Raw genomic sequence first — 20,510 nt, 5'->3', positions numbered from 1 at the left:
ATTCCTAATTAGATTATTTGGGATCATGCATAGAAAGATTATTTGGGATCATCCAGAGAAAGATTGTTTGCGATCATGCCTAGAAAGATTATTTGGGATCATTCCTAGAAAGATTATTTGGGATCATGCAGAGAAAGCTTATTGGCGATCATCCAGAGAAAGATTTTTTGGGATCATGCAGAGAAAGATTATTTGGGATCATGCAGAGAAAGATTATTTGGAATTTTGTTGATAAGCAATTTTGTCGGATATATATATATATATATATACTTTATTTACTCACATAAACCTAATATACGAAAGTACAGATTTATGCGTAAACTTTAAGTATTCACTTCAAAAGTGCTCAATACGTAGGTAGAGCCAGTCAGTAATTTATAAAATATATATGGCGATTTAGCTACACTGAATATTCTATGTTCCATCCACTATAGGATTCGTCAGGCTTATGCGCGAATTATGTGGTTGCTTCTTGTTTTTATATATGTTGAGGATTTATAGTTAGCCAATCAGCTTTCTAGTATCCACCGCGCCCCTTCCAATCAGCCAATGGGCATGCATTTTATCGAACAAAGGATCTGTTTTAGAACTAGGTTGGTGGTTTAAGTTAGACGTTTTCCTTCCTGTTTTTCATATATATATATATATATAAATATACCTATGTGTACACACACACATGGACATATATATATATATATATATATATATATATATATATATATATATATATATATGATCGGTTATGTATATTCATGTTTATTTAATTTATTTATTTGTTTGTTTTCTATTGTTATTGTTAGTTTTAAAGCTATTTTGTATCGCTATCCTAGAGTAAGTTTTATTTTGTGAACACAGTTGTTTGCTATTTCTCGTCTACATTTTTATAGATTTTGAGGTTCTTTAAAGTACAGGATAGCAAATTTTTCATGGAGGCATAATTTACATGAGTCGTCTTAATGTCTGCACGTGGTAGCTTGTCTCATTATTTTCCATTCGACTACCGGCGAATGTCCGCTTTCTTTGAGTTCCCAGTATTTATTCGCTAGTGTTGTTTTTATACGGTGTTTTTTTAATGTACTTTTGTGGTCATAGTATCGGGTTTTGAAATCTAAGGAAGTCATGCCTATGTAATATTTCTTGTTATTCGGGGTTTTTTTCGCAAATATTGTTGCTTGATAAACTACGCTTTTTGTTAGGCATTTATTTTGGACTGGGCAAAGTGTGCGGTGTCTACAATTGCATTCATCTTGTTCGTTATTAGTATTTTTATTTATTGTATGTTGTTCTTGTCCGCGGTTGGTTTGTTATTATTATTATTATTATTATTATTATTATTATTATTATTATTATTATTATTATTTCTGCTAGTGTTGGTTTTATTTCTGTCATGGTGTCTACTTTTTTATTGTATATTTTGTTGTTGTTTACATTGTTTTCATTTAGTATTTTGTTATTATGTGCTTTAATTATCATCTCTAAATTTTCGCAACAACTGTAAGATAACTTTTAGGTATTTTTATTGAAGATTTTGTGTAAGGGGTTGGTTGCGGCAAAGTGTTTTTCAATAAGATCTAGAAATTTCTTGCCAAGTTTTGTTTTTAACATTTGATTGTATGGGGCCGTATACCAAATTATAGTTCTTTTTCTTTTATTTTTAATTTTATTATAGTTGTTGGTGTTTTATTGCTTATATTTGATATCGATATTTTTGTATCCACTATTTTTAGGGCTGTTTCCTAGATATTGTTTGACCTGTTAAATGCATTTTCATCGCTTGAGTTATTACTAAGTCTACTTACGATCGAGTTAGGAATGTGTTTTATAATTGATGGTGGGTGGTTGGACTAAGGGTTTACGTAAATTGGAGTAGCGTTATCTTTTAAGTATGGTTCATATGTGTTTTTATCTAAGTTTAACGTGACGTCCAGGAAGTTTGTTATTTTTATGTTAGCTGATACGTCCGTTTTAGGCCTAATTTTTTCATTTCTTTGTGTATGATTTTCTTAAAGTTTTCTCCCTTGACTTTGTTGGAGTTTTTTATTATAGCTAGTCCGTCATCTCTATATAGACCGATATGCGTAGTATCGAATATGCTTGTGAGGGTATATAGAATGAATAATCCCACAAGATCTGATGCCTCTGCAGAGTCTCTGGCACCCATCGCCAAATCGAACGAATTTTTCATTTTAGGTTTTATCCATTGGTTATTGTTATTTATTAGAACTGATTTTCTACATTTTTTAATGATGTTGATTTCTTCTGAGGATATATCAGTGTATGCCTCGGCAAATTCTAGGGCAATGTTAAAAAGTTCTTCGGATATCGAGGGATAAAAGTCTATGATGTCAAACTGCATGAACGTACATTTATCCTTGTTTAATAGGTTTTGAGGTTCTTTAAAGTACAGGATAGCAAATTTTTCATGGAGGCATAATTTACCTCATTAAACTGTAGATGAGAAATAGCAAACAACTGTGTTCACAAAATAAAACTTACTCTAGGATAGCGATACAAAATAGCTTTAAAACTAACAATAACAATAGAAAACAAACAAATAAATAAATTTAATAAACATGAATATACATAAACGATCACACATATATGTATATATATATGTATATATGTGCATGTGTGTGTACACATAGGTATATTTATATATATATATATATATAAAAAGGGAGGAAAACGTCTCACTTAAACCACCAACCTAGTTCTAAAACAGATCCTTTGTTCGATAAAATGCATGCCCATTGGCTGATAGGAAGAGGCGCTGTGGATACTAGAAAGCTGATTGGCTAACTAGAAATCCTCAACATATATAAAAACAAGAAGCAACCACAGAATTCGCGCATAAGCCTGACGAATCCTATAGTGGATGAAACGCAGAATTTCAGTGTAGCTTAATCGCCATATATATTTTATAAATTACTAACTAGCTCTACCTGCGTATTGAGCACTTTTGAAGTGAATACTTAAAGTTTACGCATAAATCTGTACTTTCGTATATTAGGTTTATGTGAGTAAATGAAGTAGTTATACTTAGCTCCTAAAACAGTCGAGCACTCTCAAAACAATTTATTTCACCACGTTAAAAATAGATATGGAAAGATTTAATTTCGAAACATCGCTAAAAACATCCCCACACCCAGCAAGCATATCTATATTATTAAATTAATCCAAAAAACAGATGAACTAATACGCCGAATGCGATGGCGAGCAAATTTCTTCCTTAAAAATGAAAACGTAAACAAAAAAGAATCCTATGGTTTTAAAACCCTTAAAAATGCCACAACAGTAGAACTTTTGATAAACTTTAATTAAAAACCTAGAATTCCACAATCAACTTAACAATTTCCAACGGAAACTACACAAAATCGTTAGAAACATAAACAACTCTAATAAAATCTTTGTAAAAGCAGATAAAACCAGAAACTTTTATAAAATAGATAAGCAAGAATATAACAAACTAATCACAGAAAAGATTACAAAAAACTACAAAAAACTAGACACAAACGAATGCGACTACATAGATATAATAATACTGAAAGTAAACAAATTACTGATAAACTAAAAATTAGCGATAAAGTTGGCAAATTAAAACCTAGAGTGTCATACATTCTGCGTAAAGACCACAAATGGGACTTTAATAATAATCCCAGCACCCGCCTGATGAACCCAACTAACCCAGAAATAGGTAGAATTAGCAAAACTATACTTTCTAGAGTAAACAAACAAATCAAACAGGACCTAGAACTAAACCAGTGGGCAAATACTACCGAAGCAATCACCTGGTTTAAAAATATAGAAAACAAAGATAAATGTACGTTCATACAGTTTGACATCATAGACTTTTATCCCTCGATATCCGAAGAACTTTTTAACATTGCCCTAGAATTTGCCGAGGCATACACTGATATATCCTCAGAAGAAATCAACATCATTAAAAAATGTAGAAAATCAGTTCTAATAAATAACAATAACCAATGGATAAAACCTAAAATGAAAAATTCGTTCGATTTGGCGATGGGTGCCAGAGACTCTGCAGAGGCATCAGATCTTGTGGGATTATTCATTCTATATACCCTCACAAGCATATATATATTTTTTTAATTACATTTTCACCCAAACAAGGCACATTGCCACTTTGGTGTAGGGGACTACTATCAGGGGAAACATTTACTGGGGTACTATGTAGGGATTAGGGCAGCGAGATGTTGGTTCACGTTGCACTTGAACTTATGCATGTCAGTACAGTTGGGGAAGCAGTGACCTGGAATGGAATTCCAAAGTCTAGCAGTTCTGGGGAAGAAACTACTGGAGTAGAAAGATCTTTTACATCTAGGGGTCTCTACAGTGTGGGGGTGGGATTTTGCAGCTTGTCGGGTCTGTCGGGGGTGTTCACGTCGTGGGGGCACAAGTGCTTGCAGTTCATCAGAGTATTCACCATTATAATACTTGTAGAACAGGCAGAGGGATGCAACGTTTCGACGATGAGACAGAGGCTGAAGCTTAGATGCCAGTTTAGGGCCTATCAGATTTGCGACTCTCTTTTGAACCCTGTCAAGGAGCGAGAGACTAGTAGCCGATGCACCAGCCCAAATATGACAGCAATACTCCATACATGGGCGAATGGTGGCCTTATAGAGGTACAGGATACTTTCAGGTGTTAGAAGTTTTCTAGAACGGTAGAGAGAGCCCACCTTCCTCGCAGCGGCCCTGGCAATGCTCTCGATGTAATTGTTCCAACTCATGTTTCCTGTGAACGTTAGGCCAAGGAGCTTGAGAGACGTACTCTCAGACAAAGAGTCGTTGGCCATTGCTATAGGTGGTAGAGAAGGTTTCTTGTAATTATTGAATGAAACCAGTTTTGTCTTGGCGGCATTGAACGTGACCATCCATTTTTCCCCCATTCCACTACTGATTGGAGGTCATCTTCTAGTGCTTCTGCCATTACTTTAGATATATGTTCGTTTGTTTTCCTGTCGTGCCTGCTATAGAGTGTGGTGTCATCAGCATATATACCCATCTCAGAGGCAATTTTGTCGGGGAGGTCATTTATGAATATCAGGAACAGCAGAGGTCAAAGGATAGATCCCTGGGGCACCCCCACATTTATATCATATTGTTTAGATGTACGACCGTCGAGGACAACCTGGATTTTTCTCTTATCTAAGAAGGATTTTATTATGTTAAGTATTCTACCAGTGATACCGTATGATCTAATTTTCCTGAGGAGACCCTCATGCCATACCCTGTCAAAAGCCTTAGATATATCTAGAGCTACCGCTCTGCCCTCTCCCGCTTTGTCCAGTGAATGGTATATGCGTTCAGAGATTACAGTGAGGGTGTCTGCCGTGGAACGGGCTTGTCTAAATCCGTATTGTTGGTCGGTCAGAAGTTTAGCATCTGTAAGGTGCTGGACTAGAGCATGGTTAATTAAGGTCTCAAATATTTTGGCAAAAAGTGGGAGGAGGCTAATAGGGCGATAATTTAATGGGTCAGTTCTTGCGCCAGAATTCTTGAATACTGGTACCACAGAAGCAGTTTTCCAACAGCCCGGAAAGCAAAATTCATTAAGGCATTTGTTGTAGAGTTTGGAGAGAACTGGAGCTACTTCGGCTGAGCACTTTTTTAATAGCACAGCTAGGATGAGGTCGGGTTCACATGCTTTTGAAGTGTCAAGGTTTTTTATGATAGCATGCACCTGAGCAAGGGTGATTATTAGATCGTCTAACGTGGCGTCTGTCCGCATAGGAAATTGAGGTAGGGGTGATTGGAAGGGTCCAGTGTGGAGTTTGAGGCAAACCGACTGGCAAGCATGTTAGCCTTCTCGGTTGCTGAACAAAAAACCTCGTGATTGTTGGTTAGTGGGGGAATTGTTGATTGCCCATTATTTACTACACTGTTGTTGATTTTCCAGAAGTCACGAGTTCCTAGTTTTTGTGCTTCGATGCGTTTTTTTAGTGGTTTCCGTAAATTCCCTCTTAGCTGTCGCTATTTCTTTCTTAACGTTACTTCTAGCTTCTATGTACTTCTGTCTGTTTGAACTGGACTTATGTCGGTTAAACCTGCGGAATGCATTCTGCCTTTGGCGCAATGGCAGTTGCGCAAGTCGAAGTAAACCATTGGGGAGAGTGAGGCTTGCTATAGAATTTCTGAATGGGAACATGCGCTTCGATTGCAGTTTGAAACCATTCAGTGGTCTCGGTTGCACACTGTTCAGCAGGAAGAGAAAAAATATTTCCCCATGGGGTGTCTCCGATAAGATCTCTGATGGCTCCCCAGTCAGCCTTTTTATAATATCTCGTTGTTTTGAGCACTGGCTTTTCAGTTTTGGGTCTAGAGTTTAGCGCGATTTCAACCATTATCACCGCATGATCACCGTTCCCAAGTGGGCTGTCGGCTTTCGTTACACAATCATCAGGAACTGTGATCAAAAACAGATCTAATAGTGATGCGTGTTGTTCTTTCTGATCAGGGAAACGGGTTGGAAAAGTAACAATTTGCGATAGGGAGTGAGATACATAGAAGCTATGAGTTGCGCTGCCTGCTGCATCTGTGTAAGTAGAGAATCCAAGCCAGTTTTTGTGATGGACATTAGAGTCACCAAATACATGTACTTGGGCGCTAGTGTCGAAGGAGGGTGCTGTGTCTATGCTGTCAGATACTTTGTTTATTATGGTGCAGTCTTTGGTCGAGGGAGAGCGGTAGAGGAAGTAAAAGTAGCTAATATTGTGTTGCATGATTAGTCTAAAGCACATAAAGGCTTGATCATCCGTTTCTAGGTTTGTTTCTCTAGTCAAGGGAAGGGTATTACGAATGTAAACTCCAAGTCCGTGCATATGTCTGTCAGAGTCCTTACGGCAGAGTGGGAGATATCCAGGCACGTTAAAGTAGTTAGAGGGGATGGAGGAATGTAGGTTAGTCTCACTTAGTGCTAAGATATCCGGGGTATTTGTTAGGAGAAATGATTCAACATCAGCTAAGTTAGTTCTAAGCCCACGGATATTTGTGAATGCAAGCCTCAAGGGAGGAGGCAAGTTGGATTTGTTTGACCCTAAGCCTGGTTTAAGCTTATTTTTAGATTGTACTGCCATCATATTTTTAACGAGTTTCAGTTAGGTTAGGGGAAGCCGAACAGGAGGTTATGCAGAATATCACACATGCATCACAAGTAGACCATCAGCTGACCCTCCATCAACTAGGACTGTGGCCTCAGGAAAGCCCACTGGGGATGAGTGCAGGGTCCCTTTCCATGCGCGCCATGGCACTGCAAACATCCCGATATTATACAACTGTTGATGGAGCAGCCGCTCTAAGCGCTACCAAAGAGTTAGGGCTCCTGTACTACCAGTCGGAAACAGCAGCCAGTAACTGTCAATCCGGTACCCTCAACCCATCAGAGGAAGGTCAACCCAATCTAATTGCTCAGGCATATATGGTACTCAAGCATTCTCAAGTGCCCAGCTTTAGGGGTGGGGTGTGTCGGGAGTGGGGAAACGGCGTTCATTGCCCTAGACAAGAAACAAGATCTACCAATTGGTGTTTCTGTCGAATCACTGTGATAGTATCTCTGCGCCTGACTAATAGGCAAAGAAGGAGTATGGAAGCCGGGCGATAGGCAGGACCTATCTACTCCTTAAGCAATTTAGGTTTGCAAACCGGTAATTTGTTTGAGTCACCAGCTCTAGGAAGGTTGTCATCCAAGACTGAAGAGGCCTCCCTCCTCTTTGGTTTAGTTTCAGAGTTTTCCTTCTCCTAGACGGATGATCTGGAAAGATCTACTGGGTCCATCACCACTGAGAGGGTTTGCTCCGCGCCTGGGTTCTAATCCAGGTATTTCTGCGACACCGCGTGGTTAGTTAATGTTATTGGGTTAGTTTGTAGAGGTTATATATCTGCTAAATAGTTACACTTCTCAAAGTGAATTAGGGACATTGTTATTTCATTGTTACTTGATAAAGGGGTTGAGTAGAGCTCATGCAGTGTAAGCAACTATGCTTGTAAGGAGGCTTGTTAGGAGGAGATAATGTGGTGTGAGGCTTTCTCTTTTATATATATACATTTTTTTTATTCATGTGAGCTTGGGTCTAGTATAACATTAAAGTGTGAGTAGGTGTTAAGAATTGAACTACGAGTTGTGCCCAAACTATTTTAGATGACAGCAGGGCATGAGATGCGAGTGCAATATAGTACGGATAAAACAGGAAGTTTTGAGTCATGTGTAATTTGGTAAATAGATATATGGGCTGGTTTTAGTAGGTGCGAGTAAGGTTGAATGTACAAAGTGAGTTTCTATTATTGAGAGAAGATGTTTTCAGCTTTCAAGTAAGAGTTATGGACATTTAGCATAACTAGAAGCATTGTTTCAGTTTCGTATTAGCGTTGCAAAGCTATCAAGAGGAGACATAGTTGTGTAATGCAGTGCGGTGTGCTTCGCTTCCGAGTATATACTTTGGCTGTTAAATACCAACTGGAATAGGAATGAACTCCAATGCATGTCTAAAGGGTAGAATTGTATAGATGTTTAGTGATGACTAAGCAGTTAGCATGTGAGGGTTAGGGGTTGGAAAAGATTCCAGTACAAAACGGTGTGAAATGTAGGAGTTAAGTGGCGGTTTGGTGGAAGGGGGCAGATTGTTAGCCTTCAAAGGACAGGGGTTATTAATTTACAAGAAACAGATCTACATTAGGATTTAGAGTGGCAGGTAAGGTTTTTTTTTTGCGCATGCAGGTTAGGCAGGGGTAATCGTCTTGGAGGTAAAATGTATATTGGGATTTCGTAGCTAGCAGTTAGGTGTTTGTTCCAGTTACAAGACCTAGTTCATGGCGGATCGGAAATTCGTATTTTGTATTTATAGGCAGGCATTAAAGTCACGCACAGAGAATAGCATGCACTCAGGAAGAAATACCTCTAGTATCACAGCTAAGGTACTGCATATTTAGGTTACGAATAGTAAAAGTTAAATTGGGCGACACTTTTTTTTTTACCTTACCATGGCTGTTAATATTAAGTATCGTACTTAAATAAAGTTCTTCTGTCATCTAAATAAGCTAAATAGGGATTCCTCCTCCCCATCACTACGTCGATGTGACATGGTAAAAAAGAAAAATTTGTCAGGAAATTGTTTTAAAATAAGTGAATCAAGAATGGTCAAGATGTGCGATAAATAAGATAAAATTACATAGAATGATATGAGCACAAACGAAAAAAAAAGAGGGTTAGATTTGTTTGGTTTTAAAAATAAAATAAAATAAAATAAATAAGTAAAAATAGAATAAAATAAAATATAAAATAAAATAAAGTGTGCAAAGAAAAAAAATGTACTTAGCTAAGATTACATCTTCGAGCTGTGTGGCTCTCTCCAGCCACCATGCAAATGACGCTAAGGAATTCTACCCTTTCTATCCCAGGTCATTGGAGTAGGGGAGGGGGCACACTTTACATTTGTGTCGTTTAGTGAGAGCTTTCTCTTCTTTTTTAAGGAGAAGGAAAGGAAAGAAACCAATATTCTGCTTATATATTTTGAATAGATTCTGAACGACGTCACATTTAGATTTTACAACAGTTACTTGGCCAGGCATGAATTAAATTTAAAAAAAAAAACAAAAAAAACTGGGCAATTAGGCTGAAAAGAAATATAGAAGCTATACGCAATCTGAAATCAAGACAATTTCTTGCCGGAGATATTTAACAGTAGAGAAAGTCCGTGCGTCTGTTCTTTTATCGCCTACGAGGCCTTTTTAGACACATGGTTAACAATTCGGGTGTTTATATGTCAAGCGGTCGACTTCATATTTAAATTAATCTATTTCAATGAGAGTAGATTATGCCTAAAAAAGTTCTTCTGTCATCTAAATAAGCTAAATAGGGATTCCCCCTCCCCATCACTACGTCGATGTGACATGGTAAAAAAGAAAAATTTGTCAGGAAATTGTTTTAAAATAAGTGAATCAAGAATGGTCAAGATGTGCGAGAAATAAGATAAAATTACATAGAATGATATGAGCACAACCGAAAAAAAGAGGGTTAGATTTGTTTGGTTTTAAAAATAAAATAAAATTAATAAGTAAAAATAGAATAAAATAAAATATAAAATAAAATAAAATAAAATAAAGTGTGAAAAGAAAAAAATGTACTTAGCTACGATTACATCTTCGAGCTGTGTGGCTCTCTCCAGCCACCATGCAAAAAATATTCGATACTACGGATATCGGCCTATATAGAGATGACGGACTAGCTATAATAAAAAAACTCCAACAAAGTCAAGGGAGAAAACTTTAAGAAAATCATACACAAAGAAATGAAAAAATTAGGCCTAACATAAAAATAACAAACTTCCTGGACGTCACGTTAAACTTAGATAAAAATACGTATGAACCATACTTAAAAGATAACGCTACTCCAATTTACGTAAACCCTAAGTCCAACCACCCACCATCAATTATAAAACACATTCCTAACTCGATCGTAAGTAGACTTAGTAATAACTCAAGCGATGAAAATGCATTTAACAGGTCAAACAATATCTAGGAAACAGCCCTAAAAAATAGTGGATACAAAAATATCGATATCAAATATAAGCAATAAAACACCAACAACTATAATAAAATTAAAAATAGAAGAAAAAGAACTATAATTTGGTATACGGCCCCATACAATCAAATGTTAAAAACAAAACTTGGCAAGAAATTTCTAGATCTTATTGAAAAACACTTTCCCGCAACCAACCCCTTACACAAAATCTTCAATAAAAATACCTAAAAGTTATCTTACAGTTGTTGCGAAAATTTAGAGATGATAATTAAAGCACATAATAACAAAATACTGAATGAAAACAATGTAAACGACAACAAAATATATAATAAAAAAGTAGACACCATGACAGAAATAAAACCAACACTAGCAGAAATAATAATAATAATAATAATAATAATAATAATAATAATAATAATAATAATAATGATGATAACAATAATAATAACAATAATAATAATAATAACAATAACAAACCAACCCCGGACAAGAACAACCATGCCATAAATAAAAATACTAATAACGAACAAGATAAATGCAATTGTAGACACCGCACACTTTGCCCAGTCCAAAATAAATGCCTAACAAAAAGCGTAGTTTATCAAGCAACAATATTTGCGAAAGAAAACCCGAATAAAAGGAAATATTACATAGGCATGACTTCCTTAGATTTCAAAACCCGATACTATGACCACAAAAGTACATTCAAATATAAAAAACACCGTATAAAAACAACACTAGCGAATAAATACTGGGAACTCAAAGAAAGCGGACATTCGCCGGTAGTCGAATGGAAAATAATGAGACAAGCTACCACGTGCAGACATTTAGACGACCCATGTAAATTATGCCTCCATGAAAAATTTGCTATCCTGTACTTTAAAGAACCTCAAAATCTATTAAACTGTAGATGAGAAATAGCAAACAACTGTGTTCACAAAATAAAACTTACTCTAGGATAGCAATACAAAATAGCTTTAAAACTAACAATAACAATAGAAAACAAACAAATAAATAAATTAAATAAACATGAATATGCATAAACGATCACACATATATGCATATATATATATGTATATAAATGTCCATATGTGTGTGTACACATAGGTATATTTATATATATATATATATATATATATATATATATATATATAAAGGAAGGAAAACGTCTACCTTAAACCACCAACCTAGTTCTAAAACAGATCCTTTGTTCGATAAAATGCATGCCCATTGGCTGATAGGAAAGGGCGCGGTGGATACTAGAAAGCTGATTGGCTAACTAGAAATCCTCAACATATATAAAAACAAGAAGCAACCACATAATTCGCGCATAAGCCTGACGAATCCTATAGTGGATGGAACATAGAATATTCAGTGTAGCTTAATCGCCATATATATTTTATAAATTACTATATATATATATATATATATATATATATATATACATTTAGTAGAAATGGTAATTAATAAAAACTGAAGAAATTGCTCAATACTGTATTGAGCAAATATGCGTTTTATTTTTTATTAACGTATCTTTCTGTTAAGTTACATTATTGTTTCAGCTACCCGGCCTTTTTTTGCCGTCTGTCGCTTCCTCAGACTTTTACAGAAAAAACTACTCTGATGAACTCGTTGCCCCCTCAACGTATATATATATATATATATATATATATATATATATATATATATATATGCCCCCTCAACGTATATATATATATATATATATATATATATATATATATATATATATATATATATATATATATATATATAGGCGGAGACTGATAGGGCAATAATTGACAGGTTCGGCTCTTTCACCAGAATTCGTGTACACTGGTACAACAGAGGCAATCTTCCAGCTATTAGGGAAACAAGATTCAAAAAGGCATTTATTGTAGAGTTTGGAAAGTACGGTGGTTAGCTCAGCTGAACACTTCTTAATTAGTATAGCAGGGATGAGATCAGGCCCGCACGCCTTTGAGGTGTCTACATTTTTTATTATATCGCGGACATGAGAAGGGGTGATTTTTACATAATCTAGTGTGGCTTCAGTCCGCATAGGAAAATTTGGGAGGGAGTTGTTTGTTGGCTCTAAGGTGATGTTGGAGGCGAAGCATCGGACAATCAGTTCCGCCTTCTAGGTTGCCATGCATGCGACCGTCTTATTGTTGGATAGTGGAGGAACTACTGATTGCTTTTTATTCACTGTACTATCATAAATTTTCCAGAAATCACGAGTTGCTATCTTCTGCGATTCTATGCGTTCCCTGCTTATTTCAGCATGCTTTCATTTGGCTGTCGCTATTTCTCTCTTCACGTGATTTATAACATCTACAAATGTTTGCCTATTTGTATTTAACTTGTGGCATGCTGTCTTTGTACATTTATTTCAGGTTGTCTTAGCAAACCCTTGTACAGAGATACTTAAGCCACTCGAGAATGGTGTCTAGAGGATAGGTCAAAATTCCCTCGGTTTAAAACAATGTGCATGTAGGTGAAAATGTTTCCATCAAGTTAGAAAGTATTACGGTTTTGACTTTTTTTCTTTACCAAAATACTAAAGTATTACACAAAAAAGGTACTTGATATTCTTTAAGTTTAATCGAAGTGTTTGCAACAGTATTTAATGGGATTGGTCCGTGAGAATTAATTTGTCATTAAATGTATTCTCTATAAAGTAACCTTGTGGTACGCGATAATTCGTTGAGTAGCCTATTGTTGCGTTGAATACACCACAAATCTGTAATATATTCTGGGATTAAATACAAATGACTGACTTTTATCGACGTATGTTTGTCAATTCTTCCCCTTTTAATTGCGCATCCGATCATTTTCCGCCTGTATCCACTGTGAAACTGCGTCTCCACTTGGATGTTTGAATCATTTGATTGTTAGATAAATAAATTACAATTTCTTCAAGAAAGTGCTGTCTCTTGTTTGAAATAGGATTGGATTTATTTTAATGAAAATGGATTTTCTACGTTATTGATTGCTCTAATATTGCTCCCATAGCAATACCAGTGCTTCTGCCATTAAATTAATGCGTATGGTCTCACAGCTTCTTACATATGATACTTCGTAAAATTAGCTAATGTTGATTAAACCTCGTTGAACTGATTTATTTTCTCTTCCGTTAGAGTAACGTTGTTTTCATAATTATGGTTTACAATGTTCTTAAAGGCATATTGCATTTCAAGTTTAACATACGTTGCCATTATGTGCCACACAAATTGTTACTGGATGAGTTTAAAATAAGAGAGATTTCCAAAGATTTACGATGTATGAAACGGTATGTAGATAGATTAAAATGTTTGTATCAAACTTAATGGTATTATTATCTTGATTTTTTCTGTTTAAATATTGCAATAGTAAAACATTTCAATACCTAAACTAATTGACGATAGATTCGGTACGAATCACCTGTGGTAATTCAATAAACCGGTGAATGTAAGTGGCTGTCTCGTGAATTAGAATACGGAAAATCTTAGACTGGTTTCGCTTTTTCAGATAACGGTGAAATTCTGTAAGAATCGATTAAGTGTCATTAAAATGTCATTAAAATGTCATTTGTGTAGCGATAAGAATACTTTTTTTTTCTACGTTAATCCTCGGCTTGAACTAAGTTAACCCTTCGAGTACCGAATCGACATGACACTCACATTGTTCTGTATATTCTTGGTGATTGGTATATCGTACATATATTCGTAAACAAACTTATTTCTTGTAATACTTAGTCAATCAATCTTCGGTAAAATTGTGCTGGGTTTTCGATAACCATGAGAAGATGGACAAATTTTAAAAGTCCCAACGGAACTATGGCTGATGTTTTTTGAATACCTTCATCTTGTACTTTATTTGAAAATACGTTTCTGCATGGTTGAATTTTAGAAATATTCCTATGCAATTTAGTCTAAATGGGAACTCAGGGACGTATGGAACCGTTTAATTGTCTGGGGTAGTTGCCGCGTTCAATCTACGTAAGGCCAGAAATCTACCTGCTTGATTTTAGTATCAATGCAGGGGTTTGGTTGGCAAATGCCACCGTGCAGAGCACTAAAAGAAAAGTTTTTATGCATTGTATCTTGATTCTAAAAACTCTTCTCAGCGTAACACAATTCCAATAACAGCTTCGAAATCAATATGTGAACTACCAAGAAGAATATTGGTCATCCCGTAACATTCAATAAATTTGTATACTGTGAGATGAAAATCTGTTTAAAGGGGGATAATTCTTTATACTTTAATAGTATCTCCGTTTGCAAGAGACATTTTTGTATCACTATGAATTTGCCTGGTGTGAGAGATATAGATAGGATTTTTTGTCTCTACATACACCAGAAAACAACAATAAAGCGATAAAATCAAAGATATAGGGTATTATTGAAATCAGCTTAGCGACAGACAATCAATAGCAATTCCTTCAGTTATAAAATTGTTTAATAAATTATTTACATTATTTCTTTCTAAAGAATCGCTTTCATCCATATATTTCTTGATATTTCTGTCTCACCACTTACACACACTTACTAATAATAGCTAAACTCAAACCAAATATCATACGCTACATTCGTAATATAACATAAAGTCTCATACACCCGTCATCAGATCTCCGAATTCTTACAAATATACGTGTCGCACTTATGATGAGTAAAACTAATTAAATATTTTTTATTAATACACAAATGTAATAATAATAAATATTTAATTGAATAAAAAGGAAATAAATATTATATAGTGATTAAATCTGAGACATTAACAAGATAAAGCTTACTTAAACTTAATATTTTATAAGCATTACTAGAGAATAACATAGAACGCAATCATAATTTAACGCTTATGTACAAATACTACATTTAAATTGCATACTTCTGGCTGACATACGATATCTACGCGGCTTATAAAACGCTCTACCTGTGAGCACTTTCAAAAATATTAGTTTTTTAATTCAATACATTTGAACTTATTGTGTGCGCGCGTGTGTGTGTGTGTGTGTGTGCGTGTGCGTATGCGTGCGTGTGTATTTTATTGAACAGCAGGGATAATTCCTACTTGTTTCTCTTGCGATCCAGCTTTTTCATTTGACGGGCCAATGTTCGAACGTTCTATTCGAGTATAAAAAGAAGTTCGCCTCAGTCGTGATGTTTTCGACTTCCTTCATATCAACCCCCAGCACACTACAAAGATATAATCGAAAATTAAACACACAAACTAGTATATATAAAGCAGAACAAACGCTAACATATACGACCACCAAAGTCAAAACCGTTGCAAAATGCTCTCCTCTAAACCAGCCCACTTAAATATGATAGCGACAAATCTACTAGAGCTCAATATTATTTTTCGTCCTCATTATATAAGATATTCAATTTTTTGGATTCATCATCTAGGTAATAATAATAATAATAATAATAATAATAATAATAATAATAATAATAATAATAATAATAATAATAATAATAATAATAAAACCGTTTTGAAATAAAATAAATTTAAATGAAAATTACAAGCAAATCTTAAATAAAAAATTATAACAGACAGTTTTCTATGAACACGGATTAATTTTTATGAAAATACCTAAAAGTGAGCACTGTCAGAATTAGACCGATAATTTGTAACTTTTTACCGCAATTTCCCGGGGTCTTCTCTATTAAATAATAATTGAAGAGTTGATCTGTTCGTACCAACTATTTTTTACATCAGATATGGCATAAGCAGATCGATAAAACCCGAATATGCCCAACTGACAATGCATTCTATAGTTTTAAATAAAATTCTTTCTTTCTCTCTTTTTAAAAGAAATAGTACCTGCGTTTGAAGCGTTGCATATATTTGAAATTAAGAATTACGTGTATAAATGAATATGTTTGGAAGGCTAAAAATAACGTGTTTTTTATATAAACAAATTTATTTACTTAATTCAGATATTTTGATAATATACATCCTCGTCAATGAAAATGTGTGTGTGAGTGTGTGTGTGTGTGTGTGTGTGTGTGTGTGTGTGTGTGTGTGTGTGTGTGTGTGTGTGTGTGTGCGCGCAATATAATAATTCTCCAAGTTTCTAAATATCAAGTTTTTTTCAGTTGGTCATTTATTATTTTTCAAAAGGTATCCATTATAATATTGTTTCGTATTGCAACTAACAAGTCTACAAGTCTTTGCTGCATATTTAGTCACGTACTTATCAGATGTTTACCTAAAAAAAATTGACTAAAACATCATTTTCGTTCATGTAACCGATACGCTCTGTCGTCCCTTTTCGTTGCGACACAATTAAATTTTTACTCTTCTGAAAAAGCCCTTAAACAAGACCTAATGATTTATAATCTGGATTATTTAAATTATTACACTACTGATATGATCCAGAGTGTTGTTTTAACAGCATTTTTGCCGATGTAACTCTTGACCTTCTTCAGCTTTATCTTGTCGGATTCCAAAATCTTTTTGTACAACACGCATATCTTTCCAGCGAACTCAGAAATTTGCACGGAATTTCGAACGGAATATTATATCCACAAGGATATTATGCATACGTTCCGTCAACCACGACCAGGTAAAAGTCATAAGTAATTCACAATGGTATGTTTAGTATCGGCCGCATAGAGGATTGAATATTAACCATTTAGAATAGTGTTAATTACAACTTGATTTTAACTTGGTACATTATTCGTTATATCGCGGATTCTTACGGTCTGAAAAATTCCGACCTAAAGAAGGTTGGCTATTACATAGCTTAGAACTTTGTGAAAATAACACTAAAGATGAGAACAGAAGTTTGAATAATTCAAATTATAGAAAATTTATTTTTTCTCAATATACAAGAAGTTCAATTAAATTGGTAAAGTTTGGAATGGTTTCTTTCTATTCATATAAAAGTACAATAGTAAATATTTTATAGATTTACAGTAAATTTGTATTCTTGTAAATAATAAATAAAGTTTTTTTTTTTTAATGTCAATCTTCTATCAGTTCATTCTGATCCTGTAATGTGTTTGTGATTTGTATGTTTTTTGTTTTATTCAGTTATCCTGAATCACAATTGTTTCTGGTAGAGATTTTCTTTTTCAGATTCGATATTAGTGGATATATGCGGTTGTTTTATGTGTATATACGTATATACATTTTGTATGTATGTGTATACGTCTGCGTCTGTTTAATGTGTATTATTGGATTTAGTAGGGAAGTGCACAAGTTCTGCATGCTATGGCATATTGATTACTATTTGTTCTTATTTTACTGTTATCTTTTTTATATTTTGCATTTTGTATTTTGTATTTATCATCATCATCATCATCATCATCATCATCATCGTAAAATTGTAATGAACTTAGAAATGCAATTTTGTTGTATTATTTGGATTATTCGGAGTTCTGTTATTGTATTGGTCGTTATTTTTTAAACGATACGGTCGATGTAATGCATTTTTCAAGTGCATTTTGTCCCATTCGGGAATATTTATGTCGAACTCAAGAATCTGTATGGATTTCCAACTGGACTTCACCATACTACGGTTGCTTATTTCCATTCCGTCAGCCATGACCGGGTGGAAATCTCATATAATTCGTATCTGTGTTCTTGATACCGCCCGTACTGATGAAAAGGACATTTACGCTACGGAAGACTTGAACGTTGAACGAATTATGACGTTTATCCGTTCCGCCATGGATTCTTGCGCATCGGAAGAATGTCGAGTCATACCAGCCGAACTGCTGTTAGAGCACCCATCAAAACGAGAATTTATTATGTGTTCATATCTCCAATTAGATAAGATTGCTTAATGACATAAGCATTCTCGTGTCAGTTTTCTGAGATTAACTACTTCCATGCTGGTTTATGATGAATTGGAAGCACGTGTTTTGTTTGCGGCACCATTACTAGATTGTTATACATGGCCAACGGAATCTCCGTATCAGGTTTGTCTGTTTTTCAACCAATCACTGCTTCCTCTTAGATGCATTGCTTTTACCACAACTGAGGAACTTTTTTACTTCCTGTATGGTAACCCTTCAGAATTCAGAGGGAAACAAACAGATGCTACAACTTGACCAAGGATTATCTGAAACTGCGTACGGTAAACGCATTCATCCCCTTTACATATTATAGATACCAGCTTGCCAGAATAAATATAGCGCCTAATATTCCCAAATGAGCAGCCATCTGATACTAGCCAGGCCCAACGCTGCGTAACTTTAATCATCTAACGAAAACCGGTGTATCAACGTGATTATGCCGTATAAGATGGAAATAGTAGTCCGAAATCCAAATAAGTCAAAATTATAAATCCTCCATTAAAGTTTGTGAAACATATTGCATTTATTAATCCTTTATTTTTTTATTTGTTAATCTATAATTAATATAGTTTTCAAGTTCTTTGTACATAAGTGCAGTGTTCTAATCAATTTATAATTACACATAAATCTAAAACAGATAATGCATGCGTGTCCATTACACAAACTGTATTTTAATCAAAAATACTATTACGTAATTATGTGTCATGTCAAAATTATTAAAAATTTCAAAACGTACGAAAACTGGTCAAGCAGAAAAATAATTACAAGTAAATAAAATTTACTGAACAATGCAATTTTAGTTTTTTTACAATAGGATATAAGTTTGTTCTATTACGGCCAATTCTGTATGAAACACTGACTTATCTCCCTTGTTTTCGGTTAACTACAATTTCAAAGCGATTTCAAAGTAGAAAATCACGGTTCAGGAATGATACAATGACAGCAATGTTTTTATTTTGTAAAAAATAGTTCTAGCAAATTTTCTACGCAGTCATTTTTCGTTATTACGTAATAGTGTTTCTACTTAAAATGCATCTTTCTGTTGTTCAATTATAATGCACAAACACCAGATAATGTTTTCATGTTTTACATTTACAGCAGTGAATCACTATTTTGTTTGTTGTGTATTATCAAAATATGCTACTTGTTTTTTTCTCTTTCTTTTTATTTCAGATTAATGTTTGGGAGAAGCATAAAACGTTCGACAAAAAAGTATGTTTGGGAGAGATCGTGATCAAATTAGAAAATCTAGATCTTAGTAAACACACAATCGGTTGGTACCAACTTTTCAATTCGGGGGCGACAGAAATGAGTTCGGACGAAGCTATTACTCATTGGTGAGCAAAAACGGAGGTCAGTTGTGTTAAGAGACACAATCGAAACAAAGTAGGGTGCTTACCAAGTTTACAAGCCAATCTCCGGTAACTTCGTGTCAGCATCTTCTGATTGTTTATGTAAAAAGCCTGAAGATGCTGAAGTGATTAACCAATCAGCAGCCACAAGACGACGTTTCACTGAAAGCCTGACATTCATTAAATCGAGATTAGAATATGAAAAAAAAATGTCTTTCAACTTGCTATGCCAACGTAATACATTTCCCCTGGTAAAAATGGTTTTCTACATAGAAAGACATTCTTAACATAGGGAAGTGAGGAACGCCGCGTTTGGAATTAATCGTCTGGCAGTCGTGACTTCGGTATTTTCTGGCTGGCTACGTAACATGCCGGAAAATGGCGACGCGAAATTACTGGAAATTGGGGCTTAAACTGTATTCTTTTTGGAAACGCGAATCTAATTACTGGGCCTATGGTGGTAAAGGTTGACGTCAATCGAAATCGCCACCGGAAATGAACAATAACGTGTCATTATGACGTCACTGAAAGAAAACGTTGACTCTCAGAAGGTGGATTTGAAAATTTTGTATTTGTATCCTTGGAATTTATGAAAATTTTATTTTAAACAATCGATATTATTATAGTGGCAATATGTCGTGCGATATAAATATGTTACGATGGTGCTAAAAATATAATGAAACGGATGAAGTTTGAAGATGACAATGAAGACAAAGTCTTAAATTATTTCTTTTAGAATCAGAATCCTGTCATTTTCTTTTTATATTCTAAAATCGGAACGTTTCATATCACTAACGTCTATGGAATAAAAGATCATCTGTAAATATATTTGCT

At 34.7% G+C, this 20,510-nt stretch overlaps 1 protein-coding gene across 3 annotated transcripts in view; it reads left to right on the top strand.

Annotated features, from left to right (window-relative positions):
- Positions 1 to 19,861, top strand: part of LOC145259675 (regulating synaptic membrane exocytosis protein 2-like) — a 602,608-nt gene extending 582,747 nt beyond the window's left edge. For all 3 annotated transcript variants that reach the window (XM_080117339.1, XM_080117347.1, XM_080117356.1), the window contains one exon: positions 19,498 to 19,861. In XM_080117339.1, coding sequence (XP_079973465.1) covers positions 19,498 to 19,665 — 168 coding nt within the window. In that variant the 3' untranslated portion in view covers positions 19,666 to 19,861. The remainder of the gene's footprint in view (positions 1 to 19,497) is intronic.
- Positions 19,862 to 20,510: the final 649 nt, after the last annotated feature.

This window comes from Euprymna scolopes, chromosome 3, assembly GCF_053919585.1.
Source record: "Euprymna scolopes isolate OS-2025 chromosome 3, ASM5391958v1, whole genome shotgun sequence".
NCBI lineage: Eukaryota > Metazoa > Mollusca > Cephalopoda > Sepiida > Sepiolidae > Euprymna > Euprymna scolopes.
Note: the sequence above shows the minus strand (reverse complement) of the source record. Positions and strands in the feature narration are given on the sequence as shown.